Source organism: Ornithorhynchus anatinus, chromosome 2, assembly GCF_004115215.2.
Source record: "Ornithorhynchus anatinus isolate Pmale09 chromosome 2, mOrnAna1.pri.v4, whole genome shotgun sequence".
Taxonomy (NCBI): Eukaryota; Metazoa; Chordata; class Mammalia; order Monotremata; family Ornithorhynchidae; genus Ornithorhynchus; species Ornithorhynchus anatinus.
The window spans coordinates 139,116,538-139,129,510 of record NC_041729.1 but is presented as its reverse complement, the minus strand read 5'-3'; the positions used below and the strand labels follow the sequence as shown (position 1 = coordinate 139,129,510).

Below are 12,973 nucleotides of genomic sequence, written 5' to 3'. Positions count from 1 at the left end.
CTTCACTGTGCTGCTAATTCATTTTTCACAAAAATGTTCAGGCAATGTTTCCCCACTCTCAAGAAACTCCAGTGGTTGCCCATCCACTTCCGCAATCAAACAAAAACTCCTCACCATTGGCTTTAAAGCACTAAATCACCTTGCCCCCTCCGGCCTCACTTTGCTACTGTCCTACTGTAACACAGCCCACCCACTTCACTCCTTAGATGCTAACCATCTCACTGTACCTCAATCTCATCTATCTCACCACTGATTTTTAGCCCACGTCTTACCTCTGGCCTAGCCTGCCTTCCTTCACGTATCCGACAATTACTCTCTCCCCCTTCAAAGACTTATAGAAGCCACATCTCCTCCAAGAGGCCTTCCCTGACTAAGTCCTCCTTTCCTCTTCTCCCTCTCCCTTCTGCGTCACCCTGACTTTCCCTTCATTCATCACCCCCTCAGCCCCACAGTACTTGTGTATATATCTCTAATTTATATATTTATATTAATGTCTGTCCCCACTTCTAGACTGTAAGTTCTTTGTGGGCCAGTAATGTGTCTACATATTGTTGTATGTACTCTCCCAAGTGCTTAGTAGAGGGCTCTGCACACAGTAAGTGCTCAATAAATACAACTAAACCATTGAATGGTGCCATCTCCAGTGATGGGAAAGATGGGGGAGGACAGGGTATGTGTGGGAAGATAAGGAGTTGTTTTGGACATGTTAAGCTTGAAGTGACAACAGGACATCTATGTAGAAACGTCTTGAAGGCAGGAGGAAATATGAGACTGCAGAGAGGGAGACAGATCAGGGCTGAAAATGTATATTTGGTAATCATCTGCATAGAGGCAGTAGTTGAAGCCATGTGAACTATTGAGTTCTCCAAGGGAATGAGTGAATATGGAGAATAGAAGGGGACCCAGAACTGAACCTTGAGGGACTAAGGGGAAACTAGGATCTATTGTTGGGACAGAGGAAGGTCTCCACAGCCTGCCCTACCTGAAAGGGAGGTCCCTGAGGGCCAGAGTCATGACTGTCCTGTCTCCCCTCTCACACTTACTATGTGCAGAGCATTGTTCTAAGCACTGGGGTAGATACAAGGTCATCAGGTTGTCCCACGTGAGGCTCACAGTCTTCATCCCCATTTTGCAGATGAGGTAACTGAGGCCCAGAGAAGTGAAGTGACTTGCCCACAGTCACTCAGCTGACAAGTGGCAGAGCCAGGATTCGAACCCATGACCTCTGACTCCCAAGCCCAGGCTTTTTCCACTGAGCCATGTTGCTTCTCGTAGCCACACTGCTTCTCATGTCCAAGGAATCTAAGAAAGGACAAGCGATAGGAGACAAGGAAAATCAGGGAACAGAGGAATAGGTCAGGGACACCGGTAGCAACAGCATTTACTGACAGCCTACTCTATCTAGAAATTGTACGGAGTGAGTACTGTGAAAAAATGGATCCTCTTGGACCTTTACTGTGTGCAAAATAAAACAAAAATCAAAGGTACTGTAGTAAATACCTTGAGACTTTAAGTTCCCCATAGACTGTAGGTTCCCTCTAGACCATAAACAGATTTTGGGCAGGAAATGTGTGGGTTATATTGTCATGTTGTACTCTCCCAAGTGCTTAGTACAGTGCCCTGCACACAGTAAGCGCTCAATAAAATGATGAATTGATTTATTGATTGAAAAGCATCATCCTTATTATTGAAAAATTTATAATCTAATGGGTCCCAAGAGGAAGTATCATTCCATTCTGGGGCTGTACCAAGGTTGGGAAAGAATCCTCTTCCAGAATATAGTTTTCTGACTGTATTGGCTCCTCAAAATTTTTAATAATAATAATAGTACTTGTTAAGTCCTTATTAAGCGTCTAGCACAGTTCTAAGTTTTGGAGTAGATACAGGTTAATAAGGTTGAACACATTCCCTGTCTCACATGGGGCTCACACTCTTATCCTCATTTTACAGATGAGGTAAATGAGGCACAGAGCAGTTAAGTGAGGTAACAGAGCAGATATGAGATGAAGCTTGGATTAGAACCCAGGCTCTCTGACTTCCAGGCCCATGCTTTATCCACTAAGCCATGCTGCTTCTTTTGCACACAAAACCTGGATTTATTTGGAGGAAAAACATTTTGGCATCTACTGACCTTGTAGACTAAGAGATGATCTCAGGGTTTCTAGGGAGATTAATTTCCTATCCTGATTTCCCATACTAATAGAAAGGCCTTTCCACTGCCCCTAGGAGGAAACTGTCCCAGTTGAGAGAGGTAGTGCAAAATTGATTAAGGGCAATTCCCCTCTAAATCTCCTCTAAATCCATCTATCGATTTTCTGCTTTTCCTATGTGTTGCCAAGAAAATAGTACATTGCTCTATACACAATAGGCACCAACAGGAATATTGATAATGGTGACAGAGATGATGATCATTTCCGGAGGTGACGCGACTTTGGTCAAAAAGAGAGGAGACCAGAGAGAGTGGGTCCTGCATGACCCCAGTAGAGCTATAGAATGTGAGGCCAAAGGCCAGGTTGTAAAGAAGGTAATGTAAATAAGGTGCCTGGCACAAGGCGAGATGCAGAGCCAAGGGTGCAGACAAAATGTAATGGGTAGGTAGAGGAAAGGCCAGGCCTGTGAAACAGATGATAGGTTTACTTCAGTGAATAGATATAGGTCACAGGCAGGATACAGATGGGGGAGAAGGCACCTGACCACCTTAAAGTTGTCTGCCTCTCCACCTCCTGCTTCCATGGCAAGAATGAAAAACTTTTCAGGAAAATCCATGACCCACCACTTTGTCATGGAAGGAGTGGACAGAAGTTGAGAAGTGCATACATAACAAAAATCATCCAATTTGTATCAAGTCTGCTCACTGGTGGGTTTAACTCTTGGAGCAGCTCCCTTTGAAGTGAACCCAAAGTAAGGGAGAAGCATAGCAATGAAGGTTTGTTTTGTGTCAACCATGGGCTCGTGTTCTTTGTTACAGAGGGAAATGTTAGGGGAGGCGGCAAGCATCCGGGGTAGGTTTTCTCATTACAGCTGCTGCTGTTGCTGCTGATGGTTCACTATCCTTGTGGTGTCCTAGGGTTTTCTCCATGGGATACCCCTAACCTAAATTCTACTATCATTCTGTTTTCAGAAATGGATCCTGAATTCAAAGCTTGTTTTTTGAAGTACATCAATCTTCTCCATTCAAAAGCTAAAGAACATACAAAATCAAAGATGAAGTGTAGAGAGTTGGCGAAACTCATAAAGGTAAGAACCCAAGATCACTATAAAGAATAAGGGAGGGATGAAACACTGGGAAGTGGGAGAAAAGGTGATTGTCTCCAAGCAACTAGAAGAGACGGAGAAGGTAAAAGTTGCAGTATGAAAAAATAGAAGGGCGGGGTCAAGGTTTTTCAAAAAATAAGAAGAGATGGTCTTTTGTAGGATAATGTGAGACCCCTTTCTGAGACAGCAAAGAAGAGAGATAATTAAGGATTAGATGAGGAAAAACGTTAAGGCAGAGTAAAGATCCCTACAGAAACTCAGGTTATTATTATCAGTACTAATGAATGTAATAATAATTATGGTATTTGTTAAGGATTTACTATGTGCCAAGCACTGTACTAAGTGCTGGAGTACCTACAAGATAATCAGATCAGAGACATGGGGTTTACAATCTAAATGGGAGGGAGAACAAATGAGGAAACTGAGGCATAGAAAGGTTAAGTGACTTGCTCAAGGTCAAACAGCAGGCCCATGACAGAGCCAGGATTAGCACCTAGGTCCTCTGACTCCCAGGCTGGTGTTCTTTCCAATAGGCCAAGCTCCTTCCCGGACAAATGGCCCTGTTCTTATAGAACTTATAGAACCACAGAAGTGCAGTATGAGAGTGAAAAAATATTTTGGTCTAGTCCCCCTCCACCAAGTTTGTGAATGAACAAATTACCCAGGACAGAGAGGTGTTTATAATTTGCTTAAGGAGCTCCAAGGATTGGAAACCCTACAACCTTCTTTAGTAGTATGTCCCCGAATTTACAACCAAAGTTGCACCATCTGCTACTGCATGGCTCTCAGCAGGTATTAGGAACAAAAAGGGCTTAGTACAGCTCACTGTATCCAGACAGAGCATTCAATAAATACTGTCACTACTACTACCATTAGTATTGAGTTGTACTATAGAGATCATTGATGATCTTAGAGAGGGCAGTTTCTGTGGGGTGAAGCAAGCAGAAGCCAGATTGCGGAAAAAAAAATAGAAAATTGGTAGATATGAAGTGGAGGCAGCAGGTGTAAACAACTCACTCAATAAGTTAGGAAAGGAATGGTAGGAGGGAAATGGGGCAATAATTGGAGGATGCCAGGAGGTCAAGGAGGGTTTCTTTTTAGGATGGGGTTTACATGGCCATGTTCGAAAGCAGTGGAAAAGGAGCCGTTGGAAAGTGAGAGGTTGAAGATAGCAGTCATGTGGTAAGAAGGGAGGGGACAAGTGTTTTAAAAATAAAGTGTGAGGGGATGGGGTCTCAGGCTCAGGTAGAGAGGGTAGATTTTGAGAGGAGGTGGGAGATCTCTTGAGATACCACTGGGAAAGTTGGGAGACTTAAAGCAGGCAAAGAAAGGGGTACTGGAGAGGAGCAGGAGAGATTTTAGTAAGGTCATACCTGAGGGTTTTAATTTTATCAGTGAAAAAAGTGACGAGGTCATTAGGGGGAAGAGATAGGGGAGGCTGAGAAGCAGGGGGTTTAAGGAGGGAGTTAAAAGCCTGAAACAGCTGGTGTGGGCAATAGGCAAGCGAACCAGTGTCACACAAAAGCAGAGGAAGTGTACTCTGGTGGTGATCCTGGGCTGTGGAATGGTGATATGAGATAAACAGATTGATGGGAGGAAGAGAGTTGAATTCAGTGGAGAGGGTGAGTAGATCAGTCAGTCATTGGTGTTTATTGAGTGCTGTTATGTGCAGAGAACTGTTCATTCATTCGCTCAGTCATATTTACTGACTGCTAAGTAAGTACTGTACTATAGGCTTGGGACAGTACGATACAACAATAAATAGACACATTTCCTGTCCAACAAATTTCCTACTCACAACAAGTTTACAGTCTAGAGGGGGAGACAGACACTAATATAAATAAATTACAGATATGCACATAATCACAGCGTCGCTCAGTGGAAAGAGCCTGGGTTTCGAAGTCAGAAGTCATGGGTTCGACACCCAGCTCTGCCACTTGTCAGCTGTGTGACTGTAGGCAAGTCACTTCACTTCTCTGTGCCTCAGTTACCTCATCTGTAAAATGGGGATTAACTGTGAGCCTCACGTGGGACAACCTGATTCCCCTATATCTACCCCAGCACTTAAAACAGTGCTCTGCACATAGTAAGCGCTTAACAAATACCCACATTATTATTATTATAATCAGATCAGACATAGTCCCTATCTCACACAGCATTCATAGTCTAAGTAAGAGGGAGAATAGGTATCGAATCCCCATTTTATAGGTGAGGGAACTGAGGAACAGAGAAGTTAAGTGACTTGGTGAAGTTAAGAGGCATGTGGTAGAACCCTTGTGCTTTGATTCCCAGATCTGTTCTCTTTCCACTAGGCCATGCTGCTCCAGTGTCTGGGTGGCTGCCTGGTAAAAAAAATAGCCATCAATCAGTTGTATTCATTAAGGAACTGTTTTGTGCAGAATGACATTCTAAACACTTGGGAGAATAAAGGAAGATGGCACAGTTCCTGCCAACAAGCATTTTACAGTCTAATAGAGGAGACAGATACAAAATAATTTGCAGAACGGGGAAGCAGAGATGGAAGATTTAGTAAATGCAAAAGAAACTCTTAAATGGAGTGCACTATTGATATGCGCAGAAGGTCTAAGATTAATTGTAAGTGCATAAATACTTAAGGGCTGCTTAAAAGTAGTAAAAGAAGTAATAGTACTTTTAGCAACATAGCACTGGGAACAATGCTATGCACTGTACCAAGCCCTGGAGTAGATACAAGGTTGTCAGGTTGTCCCATGTGGAGCTCACAGTCTTAATCCCCATTTTACAGATGAAGTAACTGAGGCACAGAGAAGTTAAGTGACTTGCCCAAAGTCACACAGCTGACAAGTGGCGGAGCTGGGATTAGAACACATGACCTCTGACTCGCAAGCCTGTGCTCTTTCCACTAAGCCACACTGCTTCTCTGCCACTATCATTTGTCATGGTACTTAATGAGAACCCAATGGGTACAATACACAGTACAAAATGCTTGGGGAGCTTATACTATAATGAGGAGACAGCCATAAAAATATTTGTTAATAGAGTAAAAAAAATAAATAGTTGAATATAGAGTTGCAAATACAAATGCACCTAAGTGCTGAAGATGAGTATGGGGATGAGAAGCAGGGTGGCCTAATAGAAAGAACATGGATCTAGGAGTCAAGGGGCCTGGATTCTAATCCTGGCTCCTCCACTTGCCTGCTATGTGACCTTGCACAAGTCTCTTAACTGCTCTGTGCTTCAGTTTCCTCATCTATAAAATAGAGATTAAATACTTGTTCTTAGTCCATCTTTGGCTGTAAGTCCATGTGAGACAGGAGCGGTCTGCCATCATTTTTTATCTACCCCAATGCTTAGCACAATGTTTGGCACATAGAAAGCACTTAACATATATCACAGTTATTTTAATATTATTATGAATAAATATATGTGTGAGGTGGCTGGTGTGTTGATAGAACTGGAGGTATTGGGAATTAATAATAATACTAATAATGTTGATATTTGTTAAGCGCTTACTATGTGCTAAGCACTGTTCTAAGCGCTGGAGTAGATACAGGGTAATCAGGTTGTCCCACGTGAGGCTCACAGCCTTAATCCCCATTTTACAGATGAGGTACCTGAGGCACCGAGTAGTTAAGTAACTTACCCAAAGTCACACACCTGACAGGTGGCAGAGCTGGGATTAGAATCCATGACCTCTGACTTCCAAGCCCATGCTCTTTCCACTGAGCCATGCTGCTTCTGAGGTTTGAGGATGTACAACTTTCCAAGGGCTTTGGAGAGTACTTTGGTCTCTAGAGTGTCAGCTCCTTGTGGGTGTGGAACTTCTCTAGCAACTCTGTTATACTATACTCACCCAAGCTCTTAGTGCAAGAGGTCTACACACAGTAAGCGTTCAATAAATATGACAGATTAATTGGTCTGGCTGCTTTGAAATGGTTATGAGCTCCAGGAAGTGGGAGAGCAAGGAGCCAAAGATGAGAGAATTGAGAACAAGGCACAGCGAGAAGATGAGCTTGGAAGGGCTAAAGAGTGCAAGATTGTTATGGTGGGATGACATTTTCTGTTTTTCACTGTAGTTGTTTAGTGGGAATTCCAGAATGGTTGTGATTTTGCAGAATTCTCTTTCTAATATTTTTCATTTGGGTTATTTCCTAGGAAATTGCCAGTATCATAAAGAATACAAGTTACAACATTTCTTCTCCTGCGGAGGTAATTCTTCATCTAATGTTGGTTTTCATTAGCCTTGTGGGGAAGAAGATAGAAACTACTTCACATTCCTTTCTGCCAGGATATAATGTTCATGTTTTTCAAGGCCTTCTAATTTAGGCCCACCCTGTTCCTGTACTGCTATTATTCCAAATCACTACAAAGCTAAAGGGAAATCTGTGGTAGGAAGGCATATTGGGCTGTTCATTGAACAGAATGTCAGGTGGGGAAATATGCAAATATCAAAATGTCTAGATTCTTTCACAATAATGGAAAAAAACTAAATAAAATTAGTGAATTGGAATGCTTGACAACTAGTGTGATATCTTTGGAAACAGGACTGACAGGCTATGAATTATATAGAAAAACGGATATTTTCAGGTAGGCAGGAGGTTAGTCAAATATCCAGTGAATAGTATTTATTGAAGGTTTACAGTGTGTAACCCGTCTCAGGGTGGCACCTGTAGAGTTTCCAGTGCTCTACCAATCTCGGCTACAGGAGGGAGAGCCAAGTAGAGGCCTACCTATTCGATTCCTAGCTTGGGCAGTAGCTAGTGAGTTGAAGACAATCAGCTACAAATCAAAACTCACCTCCCCTGGGTAGCAGTGGCAAAAAAACTCTATGGATAAATTATCAGAATGACTTATGGAGGCAAGTCATACTGGGAGAGTCGCTATGGGTCGGAGATGACTCGACAGCCTGCGACAAGAAAAGGAAAGCTATAAAAGTTAATTCACATAGCATAGCTTAATAACAGTTCGAGGCAAGAAGTGAAAGGAAGGTTTGGAGTAGTGCAAATGATTGTTTTCTGGAACCCATTGGAAAGGTAATAGTCTGGATTTAATTCTGAGCAATGAATGGAACATGGTGTAGAAAGAGTATGTGGAAGAACATCTCTGAAATAGTAACCACACCTTGATTAAAAATAGCATTATGATGAGGAGGTAAGAGTATAACATCTATGAAAGGAGTATTCTGATAATATGTACACTTTAGAAAAAACATGATAGGAAGAACTTTAAAAATTAGCATACTAGAAACCTGAAGCCTGAATTAAAAAAAATACTAGAGACCCAAATAAATGCCAGACACACACACACATCAGGTGAAAAACAAAAACTTTGCATGGGAAATTGGCAAAAAAGAAAAAAATTTAACCCAGTAGAAATTGGAAACCCGAAGAAGGGGATAGGCATAAATGAGAAATTATGTGGAACAAAAATGGTTTTGCAGAGCTTCAAGAGAAGGATATCTAAGAAAATCAGTAATTATTAAAATATATTAAAAGCAGAATGGGGAATAAGTGGGGTCCATGATGATTAGGTCTAAAAGGTAATAAATAATAAAATTTTTTAAAAAGTATTTAAGCGTTTACTACATGCCAGGCACTGTTCTAAGCACTGGGGTAGATACAAGGTCATCAGGTCGTCCTACATAGGGCTCACAGTCTTCATCTCCATTTTACAGATGAGGTAACTGAGGCACAGAGAAGTTAAGTGACTTGGCCAAGGTGACACAGCTGACTAGCAGCAGAGTTGGGATTAGAATCCATGACCTCTGACTTCCATGCCCGGGCTCTTTCCACTGAGCCACGCTGCTTCTCACTCAGGGTTGGAAATATGATAGCCAAGAGGCCCAATGCATTCTTTAGTTTGTTTTTTTCTGACAGAGGTTAGACTGTTTCTCCCACATGAATTATTTTTATGAGCCATACACATCAGAGGAATTGGATTGAATCATGGCAAACCATTAGGATATTTTAGACAAAAGTCACAAACTTGGTGGAAGAAACCAGGACCAGATAGCATCCACCTTATAATTTTGAAGGAACTTAGTGAGAAAATTGCAGAACACCCGATGGGGTATGTAACTTCATCATTACAAAAGCCTGATATTCTGTAAAAATAATTTTAGAGGTGACCTTGGAAACCAAGGACTCATGAAGCTCACTTTTAAAATCCATTAGAATTGATAATCAAGTCTAGGATCAGGGAGTCCTTAGAAAACTGCCGCTTATGGGGGAAACTTAACTTATGAAATACTTGTATGAAATTAGCAAATACAAAGGATTTAACTGAGTTATTGTTCCATTTACACAGATGAGTAAAGTAATTTTAGAGCTGCAGAAAAGAAGATTCATCGATGATTTTTGTGAATGGAGGAAGATGAAGGTTTGTACTTTAGTTCGAGGGCAGGAGACGGGTTGGAAATCCAGCTGCAAGGCCTGGGGAAAGTAAGCCTTGATCTCTTAGGCTAGAGAGTCCAGTTATTTTCAGGGTTTCTTTAAGTGGAAACAGTTTCATCCTCAATCACCTTGGTTGATCTGCTCTATATAACACAGCGTCATCGTGCTATTCATAATTAAATAACTTGCAATATTCCAGGTATTCTGCCTCTCCAGTCTATACTTCTCCCTTTCTCTGCAACCTTGCATTTCCTTCTGCCTTCAGGACATTTCTACCTGTACATCCCACCAACACCTCTAACTAAATATGTACAAAACAGAACTCATCTTCCAACCCAAACTCTGTCCTCTCCTTGACTTTCCCACCACAGTCGATAGTACCGCTATCCTTCCTGTCTCAGAAGCCTGTAAATTTGGCATTATTCTTGACTCATCTTTCTCATTCAAACAACATATTAGGTATGTCACCAAATCTTGTCAGTTCTACCTTTACAACATTTCTAGAATTCACCCATTCTTCTCCATAAATCAAGCAGTCAAAGATACTGAGTCTTTACTGTGTGCAGACCACTGTACTAAGCTTTTGGGAGACTACAATACAATAGAGGTGGAGGACATGATTCCTGCCTTCAAGGAGTTTCCAATCTAGTTAGGAAGACAGACATTAAACTGAGGGAAATAGGATATATACTTAAATGCTGAGGGGCTGCGGTGGGGTGAGTAATCTGATCTCTAGAGCCTAAGCTTGTTGGGAACAGGGAATGTGTCTACCAACTCTGTTATACTATATTCTCCCAAGTGTTTAGTACAGTGCTCTGCTTGCAGTAAGTACTCAATAAATATGACTGATTGATTTATTGGTTATACGCTGCAACTTCCTTTACCTGTAATTTATTTTAATGTCTGTCTGCCCCATTAGACTGTGACCTCCTGGAGGGCAAGGATTGTGTCTCCCAACTTTATTGTTTTGAACTCTCCCAAATGCTTAGTACAGTGCTCTGTGCATGGTAAGTGTTCAATAAATACTGTTAACTGGTTGGAGAGTGGGATTAGAGTGTTGGTGAGGATACAGGACTGTGCAGGTGCTAGAGATGATGAAGACAAGCCTGTGTCCACGTTGGTGAGTGGGTGAGGTGGGGTGGAGGAAAAGGTCAGCCGAGTTGATGAGTTAGAGGAAGTGGGCAGTTTGGAGGTCACTTGGAATACTCACATGGATATTGAAGTCACCTAGAATCATTCTAGAGATGGAGAAAGAGAGAAGCAGTGTGGCGTATTACAGTGAGCATGGGCCTGGGAGTCAGAAGGACCTAGGTTCTAATCCCAGCTCTGCCACTTGTCTGCTGTTTGACCCTGAGCAAGTCACTTCACTGCAACTGTTCCCTCATCTGTAAAATGGGGAATAAGACTGTGAGCCCCATGTGGGATAGGGACTGTGCTCAAACCAAATTGCTTGTATCTACCCTGGCATTAATACAGTGCCAGACACATAGTAACTATTTAACAAATACTACAGTTATTATAATTATTCATTATTATTAAAATAAATATGAGTGAGGCTTAAAAATGGTTCATAAATTTGGCCATGGGGCCCGGTTGGCACTGTAAATGAAGAGAAGCAGCGTGGCTTAGTGGAAAGAGCCTGGGCTTGGGAGTCAGAGGTCATGAGTTCGAATCCCAGCTCTGCCACTTGTCAGCTGTGTGACTGTGGGCAAGTCACTTAACTTCTCGGTGCCTCAGTTACCTCATCTGTAAAATGGGGATTAACTGTGAGCCTCTCGTGGGACAACCTGATGACCCTGTATCTCCCCCAGCGCTTAGAACAGTGCTCTGCACATAGTAAGCACTTAACAAATACCAACATTATTATTATTATTTTTATTAATTGGAGTAGGTGGGAGAGGCAGATGATGTGAACTTCAAAGGAGGAGAAAGAGAGGGATGGAGAGGTTGGGATGGTGCAAAAGTGGCATTGGGGAGTGAGCACTTAATACAGTGTTCTGCATACAGTAAGCGCTCAATAAGTATGATTGAATGAAGAAGGAAGCCAACCCCTCCCGTATTTCCCAGTGAGGAATGGGGAGTAGGAGAAGATGAGAGCCCCTTGGAAAAAAGCATCAGGGGAGGCAGTGTTGTTTGGGAGAGCCAGGTTTCAGTGATGGTGAGAAGGAGCAGTGAGTGGGTCAGAAACAGATTGAGGATGAAGGGAGTTTGATCACAATGGAGCAGCGTTCCACTTGTCTAAGTTTACACAGAAGGCTAGCAGTAGAACTGGAAATAGAGGCCAGGTCCTCGAACTCCCAGACTCCACTGGTCCCATGGTAGACTAGGACTCAGGCCATTCAGATTCTAGTCCTGGCTCCCCCATTTGCCTGCTGTGTGACCTAGGGCAGTGACTGAAGTTCTCTGGGCCTTGCTTTCCTCATCTTTAAAATAAGGATACTACCTATTCTACCTCCAATTTAAACTGTGACTCTCGTGTGGGCCAGGGACTGTGCCCAATCTGATTATCTCACATTTATCCCATCCTTTCACACATAATAAGTACTAAATAAATACAATCATTAGTATTGTTACCATTATGAGAATATAGCCTTTTAAAGATGAAATGAACATCAGGATTTCAGGTTCAGTCAATCAATGGTATTTATTGAGCACTTACTGTGTATAGAGCACTGTATTTAGTACTTGGGAGAGTACAACATGACTGAGTTGGTAGACACATTCCCTGCCCACAATAAGCTTACAGTCTAGAGGGACTACAAAGCTCAAAGTCTGGAGAGTTTACAGTCTAAGCTCCTCACGGGCAGTTGGAGCCATGGCAGCGACCTCAAATTTCTAAAGGTTGAGCTGGCCTCAGACAGCCACTGGTAAAGTGGTTCCCCAGCTGTGCTGTGTCATAGGGGTAGGGTGTAGACAGAGATGTGAATGCTTCTCATGGGGGCAGATGGTTGAGTTGCACCTCAGCTAATGATCTCTTTGGTCTGATTATTGCAGATATCCCAGACGATCTATTTGGGTTTCTATTTCACAAGACCCAGCAAATTGAAAAGTCAATTTGAAGAGGAATTTGAGAACAGGAGTAAGAAAGTGAAGATAAATGAAGAAACCCAAAACCATATAAAGATACTAATGGACTCCTACTTTAGAGGAATACAAAGCAAACTTTTATAAGAAAGCTCTATGTAATGGTCCGCAAGCTGCTACCCTTGGAGCAATGGGTATTGCATTTTCAGCCTCAAGACTAGCATGTTCTCTAGGTACACTTACTATACTTGCAAGCTCAATGTTTTCTAATGTATTTTTTAATAAAAAAGAACCCAAGGGTGGAAAATCCCCTACTAATAAAG

At 42.2% G+C, this 12,973-nt stretch overlaps 1 protein-coding gene across 4 annotated transcripts in view; it reads left to right on the top strand.

Annotated features, from left to right (window-relative positions):
- The window catches only part of LOC103167160 (RING finger protein 112-like), a 32,793-nt gene extending 20,041 nt beyond the window's left edge, over window positions 1-12,752 (top strand). For 2 of the 4 annotated variants that reach the window (XM_039911213.1, XM_039911214.1), the window contains exons 9-12: window positions 3,122-3,237; window positions 7,390-7,443; window positions 9,541-9,612; window positions 12,621-12,752. In XM_039911213.1, coding sequence (XP_039767147.1) covers window positions 3,122-3,154 — 33 coding nt within the window. In that variant the 3' untranslated portion in view covers window positions 3,155-3,237; window positions 7,390-7,443; window positions 9,541-9,612; window positions 12,621-12,752. Of the gene's footprint in view, window positions 1-3,121; window positions 3,238-4,356; window positions 4,439-7,389; window positions 7,444-9,540; window positions 9,613-10,545; window positions 10,585-12,620 lie in introns of those variants that run through there. The other 2 variants (XM_039911215.1, XM_039911216.1) reach the window with 2 other exon arrangements.
- The last annotated feature ends 221 nt before the right edge of the window (window positions 12,753-12,973 follow it).